The sequence below is a fragment of the Chlorocebus sabaeus genome, chromosome 1, assembly GCF_047675955.1.
Source record: "Chlorocebus sabaeus isolate Y175 chromosome 1, mChlSab1.0.hap1, whole genome shotgun sequence".
Taxonomy (NCBI): Eukaryota; Metazoa; Chordata; class Mammalia; order Primates; family Cercopithecidae; genus Chlorocebus; species Chlorocebus sabaeus.
Genome location: NC_132904.1, coordinates 46370922 through 46398442, shown reverse-complemented (window position 1 = coordinate 46398442; position 27521 = coordinate 46370922). Strand labels below are relative to the sequence as shown.

The window sequence follows — 27521 nt, the reverse complement described above, 5'->3', positions numbered from 1 at the left end:
ATAATGCTAATCATAATTGGAAAGTAACATTCTATATGTGAATGTAAAATTTATTTGCCAACTGAATAGAAGCAATGGTAGTTTGTCACTATAGGGAACACAGATTTTTGAGATCTTTTGCCCTCTGGAAGCTGGTAACAATTAAAAACAATTTTAAGGCCAGGTGTGATGGCTCATGCCTATAATCCCAGCACTTTGGGAAGCCCAGGTGGGCTGATCACTTGAGGCCAGGAGTTAGGGACCAGCCTGGCCAACACAGCAAAACCACATCTGTTAAAAAAAAAAAAAAAAGTACCCTTCGTGGTTGTCTACGAATGTTTTCTGTACATTTTTCTGAAAATATAACTGTGACCCTTATACAGGCCTGAAAACCATACTTGTAAAGGTTAACTGAACAACATTATTGTCATTCCCAACTCCAAGATCTTTTTCCAAAGATTGTTTCCTGAGAACTAGTTAAGAGAAGGAATTATCTTAGGGCATGGTTGTCCAACCTTTTGCTTTCCCTGAGCCACATTGGAAGAATTGTCTTGAGCCACACATTAAATACACTAACACGTGCCAGGTGTGATGGCTCACCTATAATCCTAGCACTTGGGGAGGCCGAGGTGGGTGGATCACTTGACGCCAGGAGTTCAAGACCAGCATGGCCAACATGATGATACCCCATCTCTACTAAAAATAGAAAAATTAGCCAGGCATGGTGGCCTGTACTTGTAATCCCAGCTACTTGGGAAGCTGAAGCACAAGAGGCTGAGGTGAGAGGATCGCTTGAACCTGGGAGGCAGAGATTGCAGTGAGCCAAGATGGCACCACTGCTCTCAGGCCTGGGCAACAGAGCAAGACTCCGTCTCAATAAAAATTAAAGAAATACATTAACACTAATGGTAGCTGATGAGCTAAAAAAAAAGTTCATAATCTTGATACCCGCCAACACCTAAAGAGTCCTCACATTCAAAGGGTTGGACACAGCTATAAAGTGTATCATACTGTGGATTTTTAGTGTATTCATATAGTTGGCAATCATCACCAGTATCTAATCTTAGAATATAGGCTGGGTGCTGTGGCTTGTAATCCCAGCACTTTAGGAAGCCAAGGTGGGTGGATTGCTTGAACCCAGGAGTTTGAGACCAGTCTGGGCAACATGGCAAAAGCCTGTCTACAAAAAAAAAAAAAATTAGCCAGGCATGGTGGCGGGCGCCTGTAGTCCTAGCTGCATGGGAGGCTGAGGTGGGAGGATCCTTTGAGCCCAGGAGGCAGAGGTTGCAGTGAGCCAAGATCCCGCCACTGTACTCCAGCCTGGGTAACAGAGTGAGACCCTGTCTCAAAAAAAAAATTTTTTTTTGATTAGCACATAAAGAAGCCTGTACTTAATCCTGTAGCCTTTTGTAAACTGAGTCACCTTCAGTCTTTAAAATTTTTTAAATTTACATTAATTTTATATTATTTGATACAATAAATTAGCCAATACCAACATGACTGAAAAATAATGCTTCAGTGAAATTGATCCTATTAATCTTTCATGAATTTTCAAATGCAGTCTTGTAAAACTTCCTTGCTTATGGGCAAAATAAATGTTCTAGGTTCACTTTGTACTTTCCTACCCCAGGCATGAAGTAGGCCAACTCTGCAAGGAGCCTTGATTTTTTTTTTTTCCTTAGTAACCTTGGGAACTAAATTAAGCAGGCCTTATCCCCATCTCACAGAAGTTGCCAGTTAGTGTAGAAGCAAATGTGACACTCAGAACATGGTTCTACTTCCATTTTTTTTTCCCCACTAAAGACCATGTTGCCAAAATAAAACTCAGTACTTCAAAGCCATGTTCTTTAAAAATTCTTTAAATTTTTTTTTTTATTTTGGCTGGGTGCAGTGGCTCATGCCTGTAATCCCAGCACTTTGGGAGGCTGAGGCAGGCAGATCACAAGGTCAGGAGATCGAGACCATCCTGGATAACACGGTGAAACCCCGTCTCTACTAAAAATAGAAAAAATTAGCCGGGCGTGGTGGTGGGCGCCCGTAGTCCCAGCTACCTGGGAGGCTGAGGCAGGAGAATGGCATGAACCCAGAGGTGGAGCTTGCAGTAAACCGAGATCGCGCCACTGCATTCCAGCCTGGTTGAGTGTGCGAGACTCTGTCTCAAAAAAAAAAAAAAAAATTATTTTTATTTTTTAGAGAAGAGATGGGGGTCTCCCTATGTTGCCCAGGCTGGTCTTGAACTCCTGGGCTGAAGTGCTCCTTGTGCCTCGGCCTCCCAAAGTGCTGTGCTGGCTTTGCAGGTGTGAGCCACCATGTCTGGTCTCAAAATTCTTTAGTGAGTACCTACTATACTTTGGTAAATATTGCAATGTGCAAGAATAAATAAAGACAAATTTTGGTTCTCCTAAAGTTACTGCAATCAAGTAAGCGAAATGTTAAGTAAGTTTGGAGTATTTGGGCAGGCATGGATGAAGAGCCAGTTCTAGTGACCTAGCATCAATTTGGCCACTACCAAGCTGATACCTTCCTTGGCCGCCAGGAGCCTGAGGCAGGTGTAGAGCTTAAATTTCCATTCCATCCAGGCCAGCAATCTCCCTCTCAGTCTGGGAATAAATGAGGTTGCTGTGGAGGTACAGGACCAAGTGGTTGCTGCTCCTGTCCGCTATAGGTGGCCTCTAGCTTCAGGCTAGTTGTTGGTTGAGAAAAGTGCCATGAGAGAGATATACAGGAAATGATAGTAGTTGATATTTGTCAAGGAAAGCCAGAGCATGTATGTGCAAAGCTGAAAATGAGGAATTAACCTTGAGAAGGGCTAGGGAAAGAGCTTTCTTGGTTTAAAGAACAGCAAAAAGTCCTGATCCAAAAAAACTGTCCAAAGCCTAGTTGGAAGGGAGTGTATTGAGTGTCCTGACATGATATCAGAGGTGGGGGTAGGAGGCCAAATCTTGAAGATCTAGGTTGTGGTAAAAGTGGGTTACTCTACGTGTAATGGAAAGCCACTGAAGGGTTTAAAGCAGAGTTATTGTATAATCTGAACCATATTCAAAACAAATACTGACTGGGCACGGTGGTTCACACCTGTAATCCCAGCACTTTGGGAGGGCGGATCACAAGGTCAAGAGTTGGAGACCATCCTGACTAACACGGTGAAACCCCATCTCTACTAAAAATACAAAAATTGGCTGGACGTGGTGGTGCATGCCTGTAGTCCCAGCTACTCGGGAGGCTGAGGCAGGAGAATTGCTTGAACCTAGATGGCGGAGGTTGCAGTGAACTGAGATTGCGCCTCTGTACTCCAGCCTGGGCGACGGAGTAAGACTCTGACTCAAAAACAACAACAATAACAACACTACAGGCTATTATAAGAAAAATAAATTATATTTTGGATTTTGAAAAAGGTTCAAATGCAATACTCGACAAAAGATGGAGGAGGTTGTGTCCCCTTCTGTGAGAGAGAGATATATATATGGAGTTTCTCTCGTTGCCCAGTCTGGAGTGCAGTGGCACGATCTTGGCTCACTGCAACCTCTGCCTCCTGGGTTCAAGCGATTCTCCTGCCTCAGCCTCCCGAGTAGCTGGGACTACAGGCATGTGCCACCCGTGCCCGGATAACTTTATATTTTTAGTAGAGACAGAGTTTTGCCATGTTGGCCAGGCTGGTCTCAAACTCATGACCTCAGGTGATCCACCTGCGTCGGCCTCCCAAAGTGCTGGGATTACAGGTGTGAGTCACCGCGCCCGGCCATGAGTTATAAATATTAACAATTTCTTGCTGTAAATTGAAAGGATCCTTCGCATCTTTGCATTTCATTACTACCCTCTGTTCTCTCAAGAGAAATTCTATTTCAGCACTCAGTCCTGAAGTTACAGAAGTTAATAATTTTTTAAAATCCTGCAAATAATACATGGATATCCCCGTCTTGCACACTCTTTGGGCCAGTCTAGAATTCTTCGCACCAACATTTCGGTGGTCTGAACCTCTGCCACCCACTCAGCTCTCCAGGGCAGGGAAGACAACCGTAGGCCTGCGCCTGGGTCGGCGGGGGGCGGAGCTTGCGTGCTGACGCACAAGAGCCGTGCGTGGGAACGTGCGTGTCTCAAGACCCAGGGAGGGTAACCGTCGCCCGGCTTCGAGCCTCAACTGTCGTTGGTGTATTTTTCTGTTGTTACTTCTGTGCCTTCCTTCAAAGGTGGTGCTTTGCCCTTTTGGGTCATCTGTACTGATAGCGCCAAGCAAACCATTTGTGAGCGTGTGATCCTGGGGTGAAAGTGGTGGCTGGGGGCAGGGAGAAATCCAAAAGCCGGCTCGTGCCCAAGCCCTCCCATTGCCTGGTAAACTGGGCCTTGCTTTACCCTCCCCGCACCGTTTGACCGGGAAATTATTTCCTTGGCTTCCCCCTATCCCGGGCTCCAACATTCTGCAAACTTAAGAGGTGGTTCTTTAGATGTTCAGTGTGGTTAATCCAATGAAATTGCATTATCCCTATCAGGTTCTCCAAATGTCAACTGTCAAGGAGCAGCTAATTGAGAAGCTAATTGAGGATGATAAAAACTCCCAGTGTAAAATTACTATTGTTGGAACTGGTGCTGTAGGCATGGCCTGTGCTGTTAGTATCTTACTGAAGGTGAGTGAGAAGACCGTCGTGTGGCTGAAAATCAAAATCAAGTAAGCACTTCAGAGGCTTGTATATGTCGATGTATTCAGGGTTGCCAGGTTAATCCCTTGAAAGCAATTATGTGTCCCCTGACTTTTCCCTCTCTCTCTCTCTTTTCCGTTTTTTGTTTTTTTTAAACTACCTCTTTTCCTTTCTTTTTCTGACTTTTCTTTTTCTTTTTCTGAGACAGGATTTGTGCGTTGCCCAGGCTGGAGTGCAGTGGTGGGATCTTGGCCCACTGCAACCTCCACCTCCCGGGCTCAAGCGATTCTCCTGCCTCAGCCTCTTGAGTAGCTGGGGCCACAGGTTTGCACCACCAGGCTTGGCTAATTTTTTGTATTTTTAGTAGAGATGGGGTTTCACCACGTTGGCCAGGCTGGTTTCGAACTCCTGACCTCAAGTGATCTGCCTTGGTCTCCCAAAGTACTGGGATTACAGGCATGAGCCACCACACCTGGCTGCCAATAGGTATTTTTTTAAACCCTTATGCCCTCCTCCCTCTTTGCTTTTGGGGTCCCCAGTGTTTATTGTTCCCATCTTTTTTTTTTTTTTTTTTTTTTTTTTTTTTTTTTTTTTGAGACAGAGTCTTGCTCTGTTGCCAGGTTGGAGTGCAGTGGCACAATCTCTGCTCACTGCAACTTCTGCTTCCCTGGTTCAAGCAATTCGCTGCCTCAGCCTCCCAAGGAGCTGGAATTATAGGCTCCCTCTACCATGCCTGGCTAATTTTTTCTATTTTTAGTAGAGACAGGGTTTCACTATGTTAGCCAGGATGGTCTCAATCTCCTGACCTTGTGATCTACCTACCTTGGCCTCGCAAAGTGCTGGGATTACAGGCATGAGCCCCGGCACCTGCCCGTAGTAGGGACTTTTTTTTTTTTTTGAGATGGAGTCTCGCTCTTGTCGCCCAGTTAGGAGTGCAGTGGCATGATCTCGGCTCACTATAACATCTGCCTCCCGGGTTCAAGCGATTCTCGTTACTCAGCCTCCCAAATAGCTGGGATTACAGGCGCCCGCGACCACACCCGGCTGATATTTGTATTTTTAGTAGAGATGGGGTTTCCCCACATTGGCCAGGCTGATCTCGAACACCCTACCTCAGGTGATCCACCCGCCTTGGCCTCCCAAAGTGCTGGGATTACAGGTGCGAGCCACTGCGCCCGGCCAGGGACTTTTACCTCTTTCCCTTACGCCTTTGGAATCTGGCCACTGAAATCTGAATGAATACACTCCTATATAGTTCTTACTCTGTCGCATGTGACAAAAACCCAATTTAAATTAGGATAAGCAGAAAAAGACAATGTATTGTTCATGTAACTGGAAATAGGGCAAAACTAGCTTCAGGTACTACTGGATTCTGAAGTTCAGACATATCAAGACATAGTCTTTGCATATCTTGGTTTAGATTTTCTCTGTTGGCTTAATTCTTGGAGTCTTTCTATGTGATAGTAAAGATGGCTGTACAGTTTGTCTTAGATTCTTGTTTTTTCTCCAACTCTACAGTCCTTACTAATGTTCTTAGATTTGTGTGTTATTCTTAGAGCTTATGATTCCAAAGAAAAGTGAGATGTAATCTTCCATCTTCCATTTCAAACTTCATAGACATGCTTGTTTCTCATACCTGGGCCATATGTCCACTTATGAACTGATTTCTGTGACCAGAAGGAAAGGATGGAACAATTGGCTAGGTCTGGTTTTATGCCCATCTACCCCAAGCTTGAAAGACCGATGTTAGTTGTACTGCACTGAAACACATGGAATGGGTTCCCATGGAAAAGAGGAATTCTATTACCAGAAAAAGGGACGCTAGACAGATGAAAACAATAAGTGTTCATCAGAGGTGGTTACCTTCCTGTTTGGGCCATAACAACGCATACTAAAAGCAGCTACAGCCAACTCAGAAATTAGGCTTAAGGTTAAATATAATAAAATCCTGGCGGCCGGGTGCGGTGGCTCAAGCCTGTAATCCCAGCACTTTGGGAGGCCGAGACGGGCGGATCACGAGGTCAGGAGATCGAGACCATCCTGGCTAACACGGTGAAACCCCGTCTCTACTAAAAATCCAAAAAGCTAGCCGGGTGAGGTGGCGGGCACCTGTAGTCCCAGCTACTCGGGAGGCTGAGGCAGGAGAATGGCGTGAACCCGGGAGGCGGAGCTTGCAGTGAGCTGAGATCCGGCCACTGCACTCCAGCCCGGGCTACAGAGCAAGACTCCGTCTCAAAAAACAAAACAAAACAAAAAAAATCCTGGCCAGGCACAGTGGCTCAGGCCTGTAATCCCAGGACTTTGTGAGGCTGAGGTGGGCAGATCACTTGAGGTCAGGAGTTTGAGACCAGCCTGACCAATATGGTGAAACCCTCTCTCTACTAAAAATACAAAACTTAGCCGGACGTGGTGGCAGGCACCTGTAATCCCAGCTACTCAGGAGGCTGAAGCACGACAATCGCTTGAACCTGGGAGATGGAGGTTGCAGTGCCCGAGATTGTGCCACTGTACTCCAGCCTGGATAACAGAGTGAGAGACTCCATCTCAAACAAAACAAAACAAAAAACACAAAAATAAAAGCTAAATATAATAAAAGCCTTTGAAATAATTTTATTTTCCTTGGTTTCAAATTGTTATCTGAATGAAAAAATAAAAAAAAACCCAACTCTGAAAAGTTCTGACAATTATGTGAAGTCAAACAATAATTTTTGCTACATCCTAACGTTTACTTACCTTGACTTTCAGTCACCCAGGCTCATTGAAAAACTGTTTTTATATCATTTTTCCCTATTAAAATATGAGAGTCCTTTAATTATCAAGTAGCCACATGAAAATTCTTCTTCTTCTGCTAAAACTTAAGTAGGAACATTTTATTCAGAACTTTCATGTGTTTTAGGATTTGGCTGATGAACTTGCCCTTGTTGATGTCGCATCGGACAAGCTGAAGGGAGAAATGATGGATCTTCAGCATGGCAGTCTTTTCTTTAGTACTTCAAAGATTACCTCTGGAAAAGGTTAATTTTAGTTTTATAAAGTTATTTTCAAACCTTTTTAAAAAGTAATAAATTTTACCAAACTGATATCAATACATATAAAATTAAAAATAGCACCATGCCATTGGGCCATATAATTTAATTTAGTTAATTAATTTTTTTTGTTTTTTGAGAGAGTCTCACTCTGTCGCTCAGATTGGAGTGCAGTGGTGCGATCTCGGCTCACTGCAACTTCCACCTTCCAGCTTCAAGTGATTCCCCTGCCTCAGTCTCCCGTGTAGCTGGGATTACAGGCATGTGCCACCACGCCTGGCTGATTTTTGTATTTTTAGTAGAGACGGGGTTTCGCCATGTTGGCCAGGCTGGTCTTGAACTCCTGACCTCAGGTGATTGGGCCATATAGTTTATTTTTATTTATTTACTTATTTTGAGATGGAGTCTCGCTCTGTCGCCCAGGCTGGAGTGTAGTGGCACTATCTCAGCTCACTGCAACCTCCGTTGCGCGGGTTCAAGCAATTTTCTTGCCTCATTCTCCCGGGTAGCTGGGATTACAGGCATGCGCCAGCACACCTGGCTGATTTTTGTATTTTTAGTAGAGATGGGGTTTCACTATATGTTGGCCAGGCTGGACTCGAACTCCTGACTTCGGGTGATCCACCTGCCTCAACCTTCCAAAGTGCTGGAATTATAGGTATGAGCTACTGTGCCCAGCCGGGCCATATATAATTTAAAAATTTAATTTTTTTAAAAAGAACATTTCAGTATAATTGGAGCATATTTGGAAAACAGTAAAAAAGTATAAAGAAAAATTGAATCTCTTCTATTAATAACTTTGTGTAGGTTTTCTAAGTTTTTTTTTACATAACTGATGTATAAATGCTTTTAAGCTTGTCTTATATATTCTCTCAAGAATATACAATCTTGAAGAGTTTTTGTAATATTTATTAATACATTTATCCATATTCTTTAATTTTCTTTCTGTGTTTATAGTGAACCAAGTTTCAAGGCATAGCATGAGGCCATAGAACATAAGAAATTTAGAACTTGGCCTCACTGGCATTATCATCTGTTGACCAACTAAGAAGCCTCAGATAATTAGGAAACATAATTATTTTCTCATACACTAAAGTATATGGTGCACTCTTTGGTAATGTGATACTGTCTACTAGAAGCCCTCTTATCTAACATGATCAAGATTGAAGGCAGTTACCTAATTTAAACATGCTTCTTAGAAAGAGCTATGATAAACATTTTATATTGACCCAAAACATACACATGTAGATAGATGTAAGTTCATTTACTGATTTTCCGATTGTAGGGCAAGTCCTTTGAATACGGCTCAGCTGATTAGAGTTTTGCAATGCCTTCCCATCCCTTCCCCCGTTCCCTTCCATCTTCCCCTTCCCTTCCTTTTTTCTTTCCCTTTCCCTTTCCTTCCCCCTTTCCCTTCTCCCTTCATTTCATTCCTCCTTTCCTCCTCTTCCCCTTTGCCCCTCTGATCCTCTCCTCTCCACTCCCCTCCCCTCCCCAGCCCTCCTTCCTTTCCTTTCCTGTCCTCTCCATGTTGCCCAGACTGGAGTGACTAATCATTTATTTATTTATTTGTTTTTGAGACAGAGTCTTGATCCGTTGCCCAGGCTGGAGTGCTGTGGTACAATCTCAGCTCATCACAACTGCAGCTTGCCGCAACCTCAGCTCACCACAACCTCCACTTCCCAGATTCAAACGATTCTCCTGCCTCAGCCTCCCAAGTAGCTGGGACTATAGGTGTGCGCCACCATGCCTGGCTAATTTTTGTATTTTTAGCAGAGACAGAGTTTCACCATGTTGGCCAGGCTGGTCTTGAACTCCTGACCTCAGGTGACCCGCCTGCCTTGGCCTCCCAGAGTGCTGTGATTACAGGTGTGAGCCACTGCACCCGGCCTGGAGTGGCAATTTATAGGCATGGTCTTAGCACACTACAATCTCGAACTCCTGGACTGAAGTAGTCCTCCTGCCTCAGCCTGGCAAGTACCTGGGACAACAGGCAGTGTCTTTCTGAAAGCACTTCAATAATGATCATTTAGATTGCTTTAAAGTACTACAAGAAATTTAAAAGTGTTCATGAAGCAGTCTGGTTATGAAACCTTACTAAATTTTATGACTATTTATTTTATTTTTGGAAACAGTTTCACCAGGCTGGAGTGCAGTGGCATAATCATGGTTCACTGCAGCCTCGAATTCCCAGGCTCAGGTGATCCTCCCACCTCATCCTCCTGGGTAGCTGGGACTATAGGTGCACGGCACCACACCCGGCTAATTTTTTAAAAATTACTATTTGTAGAGATGGGGTGTCACTCTGTTGCTCAGGCTGGTCTCAAACTCCTAGGCTCAAGCAATTGCAGGTGTGAGCCACCACGCCCAGCCCATTTTTATCCCTTTTTCAAACCTAGAAGGACAATTTTTAAACAACTTGCCTTTAATGTCGTCCCAGGGATTAACTTACTTTTCATAGAAACAATTATTTTTAACATTAATTATGAAATACTTGATAGAGAAAAGAGATTCAAAATAATGTAATGTTGGGAGGCTGATGTAGGAGGGTCTCTTGAGGCCAGGAGTTTGAAATCAGCCAGAGGCAACATAGTGAGACCTGTCTCCATTGTGCCTATAGCCCTAGCTTTGCAAGGCTGACACAGGAGGATTGCTTGAGTTCAAGGTTGCAGTGAGCTATGGTTGTACCACTGCACTCCAGCCTGGGCACAAAGGAAGATCCTATTGCTAAAATATATATCATAATGTAACAAACATCAGTGCATCTACCACTCAGCAAAAGAAATAAAACACTACCAAGTCAGTTGATACATTCTGTATATTCATATCTTCCTGTGCTTCAAATCTCATTGTTGAATGTAGTGTTTACCTTTACCAAACATTTCTTTCACACTGGTATTCAGCGACTTATATATCTTTAATTATATATAATAATAATAATACATATAATTACATAAATATATTTGGGTACAAATATGACTAATTCTTGATACGTAGCAACTAATGAGCAGAAGTACATAGACATACTAGATAGTAGTTTACTAGTTGAGAGTGTTTAGTATGCCTGGGGTATCATTATGTTTTGTATCAGTTAATTTGGTGGATTGGTTAAATGGAGTCAAATTAAAAGAGCATTACTATTTTGTTTTGTTTTATTTTATTTTTTGAGACAGAATCTTGTTCTGTCACCCAGGCTGGAGTGCAGTGGTGTGATCTCTGCTCACTGTAATCTCCACCTCCCAGGTTCAAGAGATTCTCCTGCCTCAGCCTCCCAAGTAGCTGGGATTACAGGTGCATACCACCATTCCCAGCTAATTTTTGTATTTTTAGTAGAGACGGGGTTTCACCATGTTGGCCAGGTCTCGAATGCCTGACTTCAAGTGATCCACCCACCTCAGCCTCCCAAAGTGCTGGGATTACAGGTATGAGCCACCACACCTGGCCATATTTTAAAATTCTTGAAAACATATTCAACCTTCAATTTCTAATAATATGGCAGGAAAATACCTGGATTAATCTTTTGCTGTAAATGAGAATACTCCTGCATAAAATATCAAATAAAAAAATGAATCCTTAAGAAAGAATATGATCTTAACAAAAAAGCATTTTCACAACAGGTACTGAATGAAGTGAGGAAACCAGAGAGTTAAGCAGAGCACTGCCCCTGTGATAGCTCTTTTTACACTAATAGCATTAGCCAAATATGGTGGACATCAATTTTGGTATTCACTGACTCATAAAATTTAGGAGACCAGAGACAGAGCTTGATTTGGGGAGATCACCCCACAAAGCTGGTACCCTGGTGGACTAAGCCAGAGGTTACTAAACTTTTTCTGGAAAGAGTCAGACAGTAGATATTTCAGGCTTTTCCAGCTACATAGTTCCTATTATACCTACTCTGCTGTTGTAGTGCAAAAGGAAGCCACAGACAATAATACATAAGCAAGTGGGTGTGGCTCCAGTGAGACTATATTTACCAAACAGGTGGTAGACCAGATATCACTTGCCTGCCAACAGTAGTTTACCATTGCCAGAACTATGCCATTAATGTAACAATGATCTACAAATAATTATTCTCTCCCTGCCTTTGGGGACTGCAAGTAACATTGAATGTCTTAGACACTTTAGTGGGGGAAAATACCTACTAAGGATTTGGAACCACAAGCTGGCTCTTATTTGAGTTCCAGAAAACCTTAAGCAATCAGATGGTATCTGGAGGAAACTCACTTTATTTCAGGCCTCAAGGAACTTCCACAAATAAACTTCCAGAGAAAATGAACATCTCACAGTAGAAACAATTAAATCTGCAAGAAAAGGCATGAGCAAGAACCAGCATAACAGAGACATGCCACTATAGATTTAAAAATTATCAAACACAAATTATAAAATTAATATGATTATTCTACTTAAAAAATAAAGGACAAACTTGAACATATCAGCATGAGACAGGAAACTATAAAAACATTTAAAAAATAACAAAATATAACTTATAAATGTGAAATAAAAACTCAATGGAGCCAGGCATGGTGGCTCAGTCCTGTAATCCCAGCACTTTGGGAAGCTGAGGCAGGTGGATTGGTTGAGGTCAGGAGTTGGAGATCAGCCTGGCCAACATGGTGAAAACCTGTCTCTACTAAAAATACAAAAATTAGCTGGGTGTGGTGGTGCATGCCTGTAGTCCCAGCTATTCAGGAGGCTGAGGCAAGAGAATCACTTGAACCTGGAGGCAGAGGTTGCAATGAACTGAGATGTCACCACTCCACACTCCAGCCTGGGCAACAAAGCAAGACTCTGTCTTAAAACCACCACCACCACCAGCACCACCACCTCCACCTCCTCTATGGATATAATGATAGATTAGACACATTTGAAGAGAGAAGTGGCAAATCTAAGGCAATTACCCAGAAGACAAGAAGTGGAAAATATAACATGGTGGATAGAATCATCACATTTGAAGAGATTATGATTGAGCATTTTTGAAGACCACTGAAAAATATCAACCCACAGATTTAAGAAGCCAAATAATCTCAAGATAAATAAATACAGTATCCCTGCCTGGACATATTCTTGTGAAATTAGAGAACACTAAAGGCAAAAAGGAGTTCATAAAAATTGTCAGAGAGAAGATAAATTACCTACAGAAAAGGGAGAGTGTGACAATAGCAGCAGTGAAACCAGAAGACAATGGAATGATATTTTTAATGTGCTAAGGGAGGGAGTAAGTGTCAATCTGGAATCTACCCAGCAAAAACATCTTTCAAGAACAAGGACAAAGCTGGGCCTGGTAGCAGACTGAGGCAGAAGGATCACTTTGAGACCAGCCTGGGCAGCATAGTGAAATCTTGTCTCTTAAAAAAAAGAAAAAAAAGGAAGAGTGAATGAAGATATTTTCAGAAATAGACTGAGACAATTACTGTCAGACCCTCCCTAAAGGAAACACAAAAGTATATCTCTTAGGCAAAAGAAAAGTGATCTCACATACAAGATCTGTGATGCAAGACAAAAAATGAAGGGCAGAGAAAATGGTAAATATGAAGGCAAATCTAAATAAACATCAATTGTATAAAACTGTAGTCTTGGGGATTAAAAAAATTTTAAATATAGCATATAAATCTACGGGTGAGGGGGTATAGTGATGAATGAAGTAGTGTTCTAAGTTTCCTTTGTCATTAGAGAAGCAGGAAGTGTGATTAACTGAATTTTGATAAGTTAAAAATGTATGTTGTAATTTTTTTTCCAAATTTCTATAATGATGTTATGTTATGTTATGTTATGTTATGTTATGTTATGTTATGTTATGTTATGTTATGTTATGTTATGTTATGTTATTGAGACAAAGTCTCACACTGTCACCCAGGCTGGAGTGCAGTGGTGTGATCTCAGCTCACTACACCCTCCGCCTCCCAGGTCCAAGTGATTCTCCTGCCTTAGCCTCTCAAGTAGCTGGAATTACAGGTGCCCACCACTGAGCCTGGCTAATTTTTTGTAGTTTTAGTAGAGATGGGGTTTCACCATGTTGGCCAGGCTGGTCTCTAACTCCTGACCTCAGTTGATCTGCCTCCCTCAGCCTCCCAAAGTGCTGGGCTTATAGGAGTGAGCCACCATGCCCGGCCTCAAATTTTTAAATAATTTTTAAAGAGGTAAGGTCTAGGTCGGATGGGGTGGCTCATGCCTGTAATCCTTTGGAAGGCTAGGCAGGCAGATCACTTGAGGTCAGGAGTTTGAGACCAGCCTGGCCAACCAGGTGAAATCCCATCTCTACTAAAAATACAAAAATTAGCCAGGTGTGGTGATGCATGCCTATAATCCCAGCTACTCAGGAACCTGAGGCAGGAGAATCACTTTAACCTAGGAGACGGAGGTTGCAGTAAGCTGAGATCATGCTGTTACACTCCAGCCTGGGTGACAAGAGTGAAATTCCATCTCGAAACAAACAAAAAACACAAAGAGACGGGATCTTGCTGTGTTGCCCAGGCTGGTCTCAAACTCCTGGGCCCAAACGATCCTCCTGCCTCACTCAGCTGGGATTATAGATGACATGGTCTAACTTCCATGACAACTAACAAAAGAACAGAAACTTTTAAATTCGTAAAGGGGTCTGGACATAGTGGCTCATGCCTGTAATCTCAGCACTTTGGGAGGCCAACGCAGGTGAATCATTTGAGGTCAAGAGTTCAAGACCAGTCTGACCAACATGGTGAAACCCCGTCTGTACTAAAACTAGAAAAATTAGCTGCATGTGGTGATGCATGCCCGTAATCCCAGCTACTCAGGAGGCTGAGGCAGGAGAATTACTTGAACCCGGGAGGTAGAGGTTGCATTGAGCCAAGATTGCTGACACTACACTACAGCCTGAGCTATGGAGTGAGACTCTGATCCGAAAAAACAAAAAAATTAGTAAAGAGGAAGAAGTAATATTAGATAAACATACCGAATGAATTAAGAAGATAGAAAATAATTATAAGAGGAGGACAGCATATAAAACTAAAAGTTTAGCAAGGATGACAGACAAAGTTAGTAATCAGAAATTGAGGCCGGGCACGGTGGCCCACGCCTGTAATCCCAGCACTCTGGGAGGCTGAGGTGGTGGATCACTTAAGGCCAGGAGTTCGAGACCAGCCTGGGCAACATGGCGAAACCCCGTCTCTACTAAAAATACAAAAATTAGCCAGGCGTAGTGGTGCACACCTGTAATCCCAGCTACTTGGTAGGCTGAGGTAGGAGAACCGCTTGAACTCGGGAGGTGGAAGTTGCAGTGAGCCAAGACTGTGGCAGTGCACTCCAGCCTGGGCGACAGAGCGAGACTCCATCTCAAAAAAAAAAAAAAAAAAAAAAATCCATTGTATTTCTGTATGTCAAAACCAGGCAAATGAAGTGTAAAGCTATTATTTACAATATCATCAAAATAGGAAATACCTGGAATAAGAGCTTTTGTGCAGAAAACATACCACCTCATTAGAAGATGTTAAATGTCAGGCTGGGACCCATGTGGTACCTGTAATCCTAGCACTTTGGGAATCCAAGGTGGGAGTATTGCTTTAGTGGAGGAGTTTAAGACCAGTCTGGGAAACATGGTGAAACCCTGTCTTTACCAAAAATACAAAAATTAGCTGAGCATGGTGATGTATGCCTGAGTCCCAGCTACTCGAGACGCTAAGGTGGAAGGTTGGCTTGAGCCTGGGAGGTAGAAGTCACAGTGAACTGAGGTTGCACCATTGCACTCCAGCCTGGGTGACATGTCTCAAAAAAAAAAAAAATCAAAACCAAAAACAAACAAACAAAAGCCTGAAAGAATATATTATCTAAATAAATGAGGGGAGGCTGGGTGCAGTAGCTCACGCCTGTAATCCCAGCACTTTGTGAGGCAGAGTCAAGCGGATCCCTTAAGGTCAAGAGTTCGAGACCTGCCTGGCCAACATGGTGAAACCCTGTCTCTGCTGAAAATACAAAAAATTAGCCGGGCGTATTGGCACACACCTGTAGTCCCAGCTCCTCGACAGTAAAATAAATAAATGAAGGGATATTCCTTGTTCACAGAAGTCTCAATATTGTAAGCTATCCATTCTTCCCATATTGATTATATGCAATCCTAGTCAAAACCCCGCAGGTTTCGTTATTATTGGACATTCCAAGCTGATTCAAGATTATAAAGCACTTATGTGCAGAGACTTAATCAGGAGACAATATAAAAGATTGTTATGTAACACTGATAATTTTCTAGATAAATAGAAAATTTATGGACCTTTAAAATTGTTCTAATGGCAGTAGTTATCATTATGGAAAAAATAAACTGGTACCACACACACACACCCTACCTGATACCACACACAAAAATCAAATCCAGGTTGGTTAAAGACTGAAATGTGAAAAGCGAAACTTTAAAGTTTCTCTTTAGAAGATAACGTAGAATATTATGACCTGAAGGTAGGGACTGATTTAAACACAAAGACACAAAAAGCATAATCAATAAAGAATACAAAGTTAAGAGTGTTCACAAAAATATGATGTAAAAGAGCGAAGAGACAAGCCATAAACTGAGAGAAGATATTTGCAGTGTTAACATCTAACAAAGGAATAGTGTTCAGAATAAAAATACTTGTATTAATATAATGTTTAAGAAAAATATGTACAGCTCAATAGAAAAATCAGAAAAGGCTTCAATAATTTACAAAAGAAGACACTCAAGTGGCTTATAAATACAGGGGAAAAAACTCAGTAACCAAGCACAGGAAAGTAAAAACCATATCATTATGCCATCCACCCACTAGATTGGTAAAAGTGTGATACTGTTTATGAGGATGTAGAACAGTAAGTGCTGTCATACACAGCGTGTAGGAGTATAGTAAAACCAATGAAAGAAACAAGTTTGGCCGGGTGCAGTGGTTCACGCCTGTAATCCCAGCACTTTGGGCGGCCAAGGTGGGCAGATCACAAGGTCAGGAGTTTGAGACCATCCTGACCAACCTGGTGAAACCCCGTCTGTACTAAAAATACAAAAATTAGCCAGGCGTGGTGGTGCGCGCCTGTAATCCCAGCTACTCAGGAGGCTGAGGCAGGAGAATTGCTTGAACCCAGGAGGTAGAGGTTGCAGTGAGCCTAGATCATAGCACTGCACTCCAGCCTGGGCAACAGAGCGAAACTCCATCTCAGACAAAAAAAAAAAAAAAAAGAAAAAAAGAAAACCCGCAAGTTTGTCATTACCTGGTGAAGTTGAACATGAACATATCCCACAACCCGGAAATTACGCTTTTAAGTATACTCCCAAGAAAACTTACGCACATGTGCACTGGGATACATGCACAAGAATGTATTGTGGTTTACTTTGTAGTAGCCCCAAACTGTAAACAAGTCAATGAATCCCAGTACTAAGTTGTGTATATTATGCAGTGTAATACTGCACAGCAGTGAAAGTGAAGGAACTACAGGGACACACATTAACATGGATAAATATCAGATACATAATATTTAGTTAAGGGAATACATGCCTTATGATTCAAAAACAGGTAAAATTTACTATGTAATGCCGGGTGTGGTGGCTCATGCCTGTAATATAGCACTTTGGGAGGCCGAGGTGGGCAGATCACTTGAGGTCAGGAGTTCGCGACCAGCCTGGCCAACATGGCAAAACCCTGTCTCTACTAAAAATACAAAAATTAGCTGGTTGTGGTGGCACGTGCCTGTAATCCCAGCTACTCAGGAGACTGAGGCAGGAGAATCGCTTAAACCTGGGAGGCGGAAGTTTCCGTGAGCTGAGATCATGGCACTGTACCTGGGTGATAGAGTCATCTCAAAACAAAACAAAACAAAACAATTAATATGTAATTTAAACATGCATAGGTAGTAAAACTTTTTAAAAAGTGATGTTGTGATTTTTTTGCCAGCCACAAGAATGGTTGATAGATATAATCTATTAGAGGCATGCAAGGGCTTCCAAGGTGTTGACAATGTTTTATAAATTTGGGGATTTTTTTGTTTTGTTTTGTTTTGTTTTGTTTTTAACAGGGTCTTGCTCTGTTGCCCAGGCTGGAGTTCAGGGGTGTGATCATAGCTCACCACAACCTCAAACTCTTGAATTCCTGGGTTCAAGCAGTCCTCCCACCTCTGTCTCCGGAGGACAAATGTGAACTAGGTGTTTACTGTGTGGTTTTGGCAGAGTTGTTTAATATTTTTAATTTTTTTCATTAAAAAATTACTATATTTTAGAGACTAGGTCTTGCCCTGTTACCCAGGCTGAAGTGCCTGGTACCCACGATCTCAGCTCACTGCAATCTCCGCCTCCCAGGTTCAAGTGATTCTTGTGCCTCAGCCTCCCCAGTAGCTGGGATTACAGGCGTGAGCCACCGTGCTTGGCCTTTTGTGTGGTTTTAACAGAGTTGTTTAATGTTTTATAAATTGAATGTATATTTCTTATATGTTCTATATGAAATATTTCACAATAGAACATTTTGAAAATACATTTTGTGAAGTCGAATGGGGAAGAGCAATGATGGAACATTGTTGATTATCCACAATTTTTTAAAAAAATGTTTAGTTTAAGAGATGGCTGTTCATGGGCACAATCACAGTGCACTGCAGCCTCTAACTCCTGGGTTCAAGTGACCCTCTTGCTCTGGCTTCCTGTGTAGCTAGGACTACTATGCCCAGCTCCACAGATATTTTAAATTATCTCATATGTACAATGAGTCCAGGTGCCTGGAACATAGAAGGTGCTAAGATATTTATGGGCCAGGCATGATGGCTCACGCCTGTAATCCCAGCACTTTGGGAGCCCGAGGCACGTGGGTCACCTGAGGTCAGGAGTTCAAGACCAACCTGGCCAACATGGCAAAACACTGTTTCTACTAAAGGTACAAAAATTAGCTGGGCGTGGTGGTGGGTCCCTGTAATCCCAGATACTTAGGAGGCTGAGGCAGGAGAATCACTTGAACTGGGAAGGTGTAGGTTGCAGTGAGCCACGATCACGCCATTCCACTCCAGCCTGGGCAACAGAACAAGACTCTGTCTCAAAACAAAAAAAAAAAAGAAAAAGAAAGATATTTATATTTATGGAAAGAAGGGAGTAATGTGAAATCAGAACCTATTATTAATATTATGGTGCTTATGATTAAGTTAGAGGTTTAAATAAGACATAACCATGGGAAGATAACATATGCTCTTATAAGGACTTTTTGATAATTATAGGCAGTAAGTGCTATAAACAAATCTGTGAAGAAAGTGGTATTTATGAATATGATAAATAATGAATGATATGATGGCTTTATGTCTTATTTTTATGTCACATTTTCCAGGTGCCCCGATCCTGTTAATGCCATCATTTCCTTATCTGTTGTATATTTTTCTTTCAAAATATAACCACATGTCATTTTTGAATGATATGATAAATGCTTGGGGATATCTAGCAGAGGAATTGGTATTTGAAGAAGTACTTGACTAATAATAATATTAATTGCTAACATTTATTGAACATTTAATACACCCTGTTGAGTACTTAATGTATATTAACTCACTGAGTTATCTTCTTAAGAACCATATTTTTTAAAAGGCTACTAGCGGCCAGGCGTGGTAGCTCATGCCTGTAATCCCAGCACTTTGGGAGCTGAGGCGGGTAGATCATGAGGTCAGGAGTATAAGACCAGCCTGGCCAAGATGGTGAAACCCCGTCTCTACTAAAAATACAAAAATTAGCCGGGTGTGGTGGTGGGCGCCTGTAATCCCAGCTACTTGGGAGGCTGAGGCAGGGAATTGCTTGAACTTGGGAAGAGGAGGTTGCAGTGAGCTGAGATCGTACCACTGCACTCCAGCCTGGGTGACAGAGCAAGATTCCACCTCAGGAAAACAAAAACAAAAACAAGCAAACAAAAAAACGCTATTAGCTTGACCTTGTAGATAAGGAAGTGAGAGTTAGAGGGGTTGGCAAAGTAATTGTCCATGGTTACACAGCTAGTAAGTGGCAAAGTTGGGGAATACAAGCAGTTAGACCTCAGAGCTTTTGCTCCAGACCACTGTAGTTTATGGTCTCTTTGTGGTTATATTTACAAAGAAAAATAACAAGTAAAGAAATGATGGCATTAACAGGACTAGGGCACCTGGAAAATCTGACATAAAAATAAGACATAAAGCTAGTAAGATTATTTGGAGCCAGATTTTTTTTTTTTTTTTTTTTGAGATGGAGTCTTGCTCCGTCACTCAGGCTGGAGTGCAGTGGCACAATCTCGGCTCACTGCAACCTCCACCTCCCGGGTTCAAGTGTTTTTCCTGCTTTAGCCTCCTGAGTAACTGGGCTTACCACACGTGCCATCACACCTGGCTAATTTTTGTATGTTTAGTAGAGACAGGGTTTTACCATGTTGGCTAGGCTGGTTTTGAACTCCTGACCTCAAGTGATCCACCCATCTTGGCCTCCCAAAGTGCTGGGATTACAGGTGTGAGCCACTGTGCCTGGCCAGAAATGCCATCTTTCTAAATTTGCCTTTCTAGTTAAAATCTTTACTGGGGCAGGAAAAACAACAGTGTTCATATTTCATAAGTTATCTTCTCTTTTGGATTAGAAAGATACAAGAATCACCATAAATGAAGATGTAATGTTTTAAAAATTAAGTAGATTTCATTTTCTTTTCTTTATTTCTTTTTTTTTTTTTTTTTTTTTTTTTTGAGACAGAGTCTCACTCTGTCACACAGGGTGGAGTGCAGTGGCACGATCTGGGCTCACTGCCACCTCCACCTCCTGGGTTCAAGCCATTCTCCTGCCTCAGCTGCCCTCCCCACCCCCAGCCGATTAGGTGGGATTACAGGTGCCCACCACCATGCTAAGCTAATTTTTTTTTTCTTTGGAGACAGAGTCTCGCTCTGTGCAATCTTGCTCACTGTAACCTCTGCCTCCCGGGTTCAAGCAGTTCTCCTGCCTCAGCCTCCTGAATAGCTGGGATTATAGGTGCGTGCCACCATGCCTGGCTAATTTTTGTATTTTTAGTAGAGACGTGTTGGTCAGGCTGGTCTTGCACTCCTGACCTCAAGTGATCCGCCCACCTCAGCTTCCCAAAGTGTTAGAATTACAGTTGTGAGCCACCACGCCCAGCTATTAGATTTCATTTTCTAAAAGAACATGAAAAGTTGAGATGAGATAGATATAGAGGATATTTTAAGTAATTTTTTACGTCCATATGGTACATAACTTTCAGCTATATAGTGCTTTTTTAAAAACTCCAGTATGAGGCCACATGTGGTGGCTCATGCCTATAATCACAGCACTTTGGGAGGCCGAGGTAGGTGGATCAGTTGAGGTCAGGAGTTCGAGACAAGCCTGGCCAACATGGTGAAACCCCATCTCTCCCCAAAAATACAAAATTTAGCTGTGTGTGATGGTGTGTGCCTGTAGTGCCAGCTACTCAGGAGGCTGATGTGGGAGAATCGAACCTGAGAGGCAGACGTTGCAGTGAGCTGAGATGGCACCACTGCACTCCAGTCTGGGCAATGGAGTGAGATCCTATCTCAGAAAAAAAAAAAAGTCCAGTATGAGTTAGTAAGTGCTACATAGTAGTGACATTGTATTCAACAGGTGAAACAACTGGTCATTTAGTACATAGTTTATTTTTTTGTGTGGGTCAAGAACTTGTTTGTGATTGAAACCCAGTCCCTTACAATATTAGAAGTAAATACATTTTCACTCTTAGACTCCTGAAACAGACACATAAATTCTCAGAGTTCTAAGTCTTCATTCATTTTGGTCTTTCTTTTTTTTTTTTTTTTTTGAGACGGAGTCTTGCCAGGCTGGAGTGCAGTGGCGTGATCTTGGCTGACTGCAACCTCCGCCTCCCAGGTTCAAGTGATTCTCCTGCCTCAGCCTCCCAAGTAGCGGGGACTATAGGCATGTGCTGCACGCCCAGCTAATTTTTGTATTTTTAGTAGAGACAGGATTTTACCATGTTGGCCAAGATGGTCTTGATCTCTTAACCTCGTAACCTGCCTGCCTTGGCCTCTCAAAATTCTGGATTACAGGCGTGAGCCACCATGCCCGGCCTCATTTTGGTGTTTCTAAGAAGGCAGAGAGCTGACTTTCATTGCCTTGGGCCTTCATAACACATGGGAATTTGGGCAAAAGGGGGTGTTAGTTTCTATTGTTATACAATTTTTTGAGGTAGCTATGTGAAAGTTGGCAAGTCACAGTGACAAGGCTTCCTTCAGATTATACAGGTTAGAAAAGTCTGTTCATCTCCAAAATGCCAGACATAAAGATACATGGATACTTTAATATAGTACTAAGAATATACAATAGAGTTTTAAGGAGTTAAGGCACAGTGGTTATGGTAATCTTGATCCACATATAGTATTTTGTTTCCTTTTTAGATTACCGTGTATCTGCAAACTCCAGAATAGTTATTGTCACAGCAGGTGCAAGGCAGCAGGAGGGAGAAACTCGCCTTGACCTGGTCCAACGTAATGTGACTATCATGAAATCAATAATTCCTGCCATAGTCCATTATAGTCCTGATTGTAAAATTCTTGTTGTTTCAAATCCAGGTGAGTCTTCTGTCTTACATTCTATTGCATAAGGATGATCTTTCCATACCATTCCTTTAAAAGAATCAACTTCACTGAGGTAACATTTATGTACAATAAATTGCACTCATTTAAAGTATATAATGCAATGAGTTTTGATAAAAGTAATCACTCATGAAACTACCACCATGATCAGGATACAAAACATTTCAGTTACCTCTGAAAGTTTTCTTGTGCCTCTTTGCAGTTCATCTCTCATTCTGCCCTGGCCCCATTTTCTGGAATTTTATATGAATGGAATCATGCTGAATGTAATTTTTTCTACCTGACTTCTTTCACCCAGCATAATTATTTTGGAATTCATCCATATTATTGAGTGTATCATGTTGTTCCTTTTTTAGTGCCAAAGTATTCTTTTGTTTATACATTTTTCTTTTTTTTTTTTTTTTTTTTTTTTTGAGATGGAGTCTCACTCTGTCCCCCAGGTGGGAGTGCAGTGGTATAATCTTGGCTCAGTGTAACCTCTGCCTCCCAGGCTCAATTGATCCTCCCACCTCAGGCTCCGCAGTAGCTGGGACCGCAGGCATGTCCCACCACACCCAGCTAATTTTTGTATTTTTGGTAGAAGTGGGGTTTCACCATTTTGTCCAGGCTGGTCTGGAACTCCTAAGCTCAGGCAGTCTACTCGCCTTGGCCTCCCAAAGTGCTGGGATTACAGATGTGAGCCACTGCACCCAGCCATTATTTATACATTTAAATTGCTATTTTATTCATGTGTTTTTTGTTTATTCATCTGTTGAAACATATTGAGGTTATTTCCAGTTTTGGACTCTTATGAATGAAACTAATATCATAATTTGTGTGTAAGTATTTGTGTGGTCATATGTCTTTGTTTCTCTTGGGTAAATACCTGGGAGTAACATAGGTAGGTTATATCGCAGGTATATGTTTAACTCCACCAGATATTACCAAACCGGTTGGGCATTGTGGCTCATGCCTATAATCCTAGCACTTTGGGAGGCTGAAGCAGAAGGATCGCTTGAACCTAGGAGTTTGAGACCAGTGTGGGCAACATAGGGAGACCTTGTCTGTACATAAAATAAAGTTAAAAAGCTGGGTATGAAGATTGCATAAGCCTGAGAGGTCTAGGCTGCAGTGAGCTGTGGTTGTGCCACTGCACTCCACCCTGAGTGGCAGAGTGAGACCTTGTCTCAAAACAAACAAACAAACACAAACAGAAACAAACAACCAAAAAAGAAAAAAAAAAGTTTTAAATTTTAGCCAATCCAGGCCAGGCATGGTGGCTCACACCTGTAATACCAGCAACACTTTTGGAGCCTAAGGCAGGTGGATTACTTGAGGTCAGGAGTTCAAGACTAGCCTGGCCAACATAGTGAAACCCCATCTCTACTAAAAATACAAAAATTAGCTGGGCATGGTGGCAGCCCCCTTTAATCTCAGCTACTTGGGAAGCTGAGGCAGGAGAATCACTGGAACCCTGGAGGTGGAGGTTGCAGTGAGCTGAGATCACGCCAGTGCAGTCCAGCCTGGGTGACGAGAGCCAGACTCTGTCTCTAAATAAATAAATAAATGAATAAGGCGGGTGCGGTGGCTTACGCCTATAATCCCAGCACTTTGGGAGGCTGAGGTGGTGGATCGCTTGAGGTCGGGAGTTTGAGACCAGCCTGACCAACATATAGAAACCCCATCTCTATTAAAAATACAAAATTAGCCAGGTGTGTGGTGGTGCATGCCTGTAATTCCAGCTACTCAAGAGGCTGAGGCAGGAAAATCACTTGAACCTGGGAGGTGGAAGTTGTGGTGAGTCGAGATGGTACCATTGCACTCCAGCCTGGGCAACAAGAGTGAAACTCTGTCTCAAAAAATAAAAATAAAAATAAATAAATAAAATAAAATAAAATAAATTTTAGCCAATCCAGTATCATTGTGTGTGTTTGTGTGTGTGTGTGTGTTTGTTTTGTTTTGTTTTTTGTTTTTGAGATGGAGTCTTTCTGTGTCTCCCAGGCTGGAGTGCAGTGGCATGACCTTGGCTCACCACAACCTCCCTGTTGCAGGTTCAAGTGATTGTCCTGTTCAGCCTCCCATTTTGCTGGGACTTCAGGTGCACACCACCACGCCTGGCTAGTTTTTGTATTTGTATTTTTAGTAAAGACGAGGTTACACCATGTTGGCCAGGCTGGTCTCAAACTCCTGACCTCAGGTGATCTGCCTGTCTTGGTCTCCCAAAGTACTGGGATTACAGGCATGAGCCACCGCGCCCAGCTAGGGTTTTCAAGGTAAATGATCATATCGTCAGCAAACAGGGATAGTTTGACTTCCACTTTACCAATTTGGATGTCCTTTATTTCTTTCTCTTGTCTGATTGCTCTGGCTAGGACTTCCAGTAAGTAGTATGTTGAAGAAGAGTGGTGAGAGTGGGCATCCTTGTCTTGTTCCTGTTCTCAGAGGGAATATTTTCAACTTTTCTCCCATTCAGTATTATATTGGCTGTGGGATTGCCATATATGGCTTTTTTTTTTTTGAGATGGAGTCTGGCGTGATCTCGGCTCACTGCAACCTCTACCTCCTGGGTTCAAGCAATTCTCCTGTCTCAGCCTCCCAAGTAGCTGGACCACAGGTGCACATTACCACACTCAGCTGTTTTTTGTATTTTTAGTAGAGACAAAGTTTCACCATATTGGCCTGGCTGGTCTTGAACTCCTGACCTCAGGTGATCCACCCGCCTCGGCCTCCCAAAGTGCTGGAATTACAGGTGCGAGCCACCATGCCCGGCCCATAGATGGCTTTTATTCCATTAAGGTATGTCCCTTGTATGCTGATTTTGCTGAGGGTTTTAATCATGAAGGGATGCTGGATTTTGCTGAATGGTTTTTCTGCATCTATTGAGATGATCATGTGATTTTTGATTTTAATTCTGTTTATGTAGTATATCACATTTATTGACTTGTGTATGTTGAACCATCTCTGCATCCCTGGTAGGAAACCCACTTGATCATGGTGGATTATCTTTTTGACATGTTGTTGGATTCGGTTAGCTAGTATTTTGTTAAGGATTTTAACATCTATGTTCATGGAGGATATCGGTCTGTAGTTTTCTTTTTTGATTGTGTCCCTCCCTGGTTTTGGTATTAGGGTGATACTGGTGATAGAATGAATTAGGGAAGGTTCCTTGTTTCTCTGTCCTGTGGAATAGTGTCAAAAGGATTGGTACCAATTCTTCTGGTAGAATGAATGTCTGGTAGAATTCTGCTGTGAATCTATCTGGTCCTGGACTTCTTTTTGTTGGTAATTTTTAATTACCATTTCATTCTCGCTGCTTGTTATTGGTCTATTCAGGGTATCTAATTATTCCTGATTTAAGCCAGGAAGGTTGTATATTTCCAGGAATTTATCCATCTCTTCTAGGTTTTCTAGTTTATGTGCGCAAAAGTGTACATAGTAGCCTTGAATGATCAGTGGTGTCAGCTGTAATATCTCCTGTTTCATTTCTTAATGAGGTTATTTGGATTTGCTCTTCTTTTTTTTGAAACGGAGTTTTGCTCTTTCACCCAGGCTGGAGTGTAAGGGCGCAATTTCGGCTCAGTGCAACCTGTGCCTCCCAGGTTCAAGTGATTCTCCCACCTCAGCCTCCCGAGTAGCTGGGATTACAGGTATCTGCCACCATGCCCAGCTAATTTTTTTATTTTCAGTAGAGATGGGGTTTCATCACATTGGCCAAGCTTGTCTGGAACTCCTGACCTCAGGTGATCCACCTGTCTTGCCTCCCGAAGTGCTGGGATTAAGGTGTGAGCCACTGCACCCGGCCTGCTCTCTTCTTTTCTTGGTTAATCTTGCTAATAGTCTATCAATTTTATTTATCTTTTCAAATAACCAGCTATTTGTTTCATTTATGTTTTGTATTTTTTTGTTTCAATTTCATTTAGTTCTGCTCTGATCTTGGTTATTTCCTTTCTTCTGCTGGGTTTGGGTTTGGTTTGTTCCTGTGTCTCTAGTTCCTTGAGGTGTGACCTTAGATTGTCTGTTTATGGGCTTTCAGACTTTTTGATGTAGGCACTTAGGGCTATACGCTTTCCTCTTAGCATCACCTTAGCTGTATCCCAGTGGTTTTGATAGGTTGTATCATTACTGTCATTCAGTCAGAAGAATTTTTAACTTCTGTCTTGATTTCATTTTTGACCCAATGCTTATCCAGTAGCAGGTTATTTAATTTCCATGTATTTGCGTGGTTTGGAAGGTTCCTTTTGGAGTTGATTTCCAGTTTTATTCCACTGTGGTCTGAGAGTGCTTGATATAATTTCAATTTTCTTAAATTTATTGAGGCTCATTTTATGGCCTATCATGTGGTCTATCCTGGAGAAAGTTCCATGTGCTGTTGAATAGAATGTGTATTCTGTGGTTGTTGGATGAAATGTGCTGTATATATCTGTTAAATCCATTTGTTCCAGGGTATAGTTTAAATCCACTGTTTCTTTGTTGACTTTCTGTCTTGATGACCTGTCTATTGCTGTCAGAGGAGTATTGAAGTCCCCCACTATTATTGTGTTGCTGTCTATCTTGTTTCTTAGATTTGTTAGTAAATGTTTTATAAATTTGGGAGCTCCAGTGTTAGGTGCATATATGTTTAGGATTGTGATATTTTCCTGTTGGAAGAGCCTTTGACCATTATATAATGGCCCTCTTTGTCTCTTTTAACCACTGTTGTTTTAAAGTTTGTTTCGTCTAATACAAGAATCGCTACTCCAGCTCGCTTTTGGTGTCCATTTGCAGGAAATGCCTTTTTCCACCCCTTTAAGTTTATGTGAGTCCTTGTATGTTAGGTGAGTCTCCTGAAGACAGGAGATAGTTGGTTGGTTAGTTCTTATCCATTCTGCAGTTCTGTATCTTTTAAGTGAAGTATTTAGGCCATTTACATTCAGTGTTAGTATTGAAATGCGAGATACCATTGTATTCATCGTGCTTTTCATTGCCTGTGTACTTTGGGTTTTTGTTTGTTTGTTTTTGCATTTTAACTTGTGTTTTTGTTTTATAGGTCCTGTGTGATTTATGCTTTAAGGAAGTTCTGGGCCGGGCACAGTGGCTCATGCCTGTAATCCCAGCATTTTGGGAGGCCATGGTGGGCGGATCACCTGAGGTCAGGAGTTCAAGACCAGCCTGCCCAACATAGTGAAACCCTGTCTCTACTAAAAACGCAAAAATTAGCTGGACATGGTGGTGGGCACCTGTAGTCCCAGCTACTCGGTAGGCTGAGGCAGGAGAATTGTTTGAACCTGGGAGGCAGAGGTTGCCGCGAGCTGAGATCATGCCACTGCACTCCAGCCTGGGCGACAGAGTGAGATTCATCTCAAAAAAAGGAAATTAAAAAAAA

The 27521-nt window shown here is 42.1% G+C and overlaps 1 protein-coding gene across 1 annotated transcript in view; it reads left to right on the top strand.

The window, feature by feature from the left end:
- The first annotated feature begins 372 nt into the window (after nucleotides 1–372).
- LDHC (lactate dehydrogenase C) overlaps nucleotides 373–27521 on the top strand; it is a 50671-nt gene continuing 23522 nt past the window's right edge. The window contains exons 1-4 of the mRNA XM_073017838.1: nucleotides 373–4166; nucleotides 4467–4601; nucleotides 7510–7627; nucleotides 21983–22156. Coding sequence (XP_072873939.1) covers nucleotides 4476–4601; nucleotides 7510–7627; nucleotides 21983–22156 — 418 coding nt within the window. The 5' untranslated portion in view covers nucleotides 373–4166; nucleotides 4467–4475. The remainder of the gene's footprint in view (nucleotides 4167–4466; nucleotides 4602–7509; nucleotides 7628–21982; nucleotides 22157–27521) is intronic.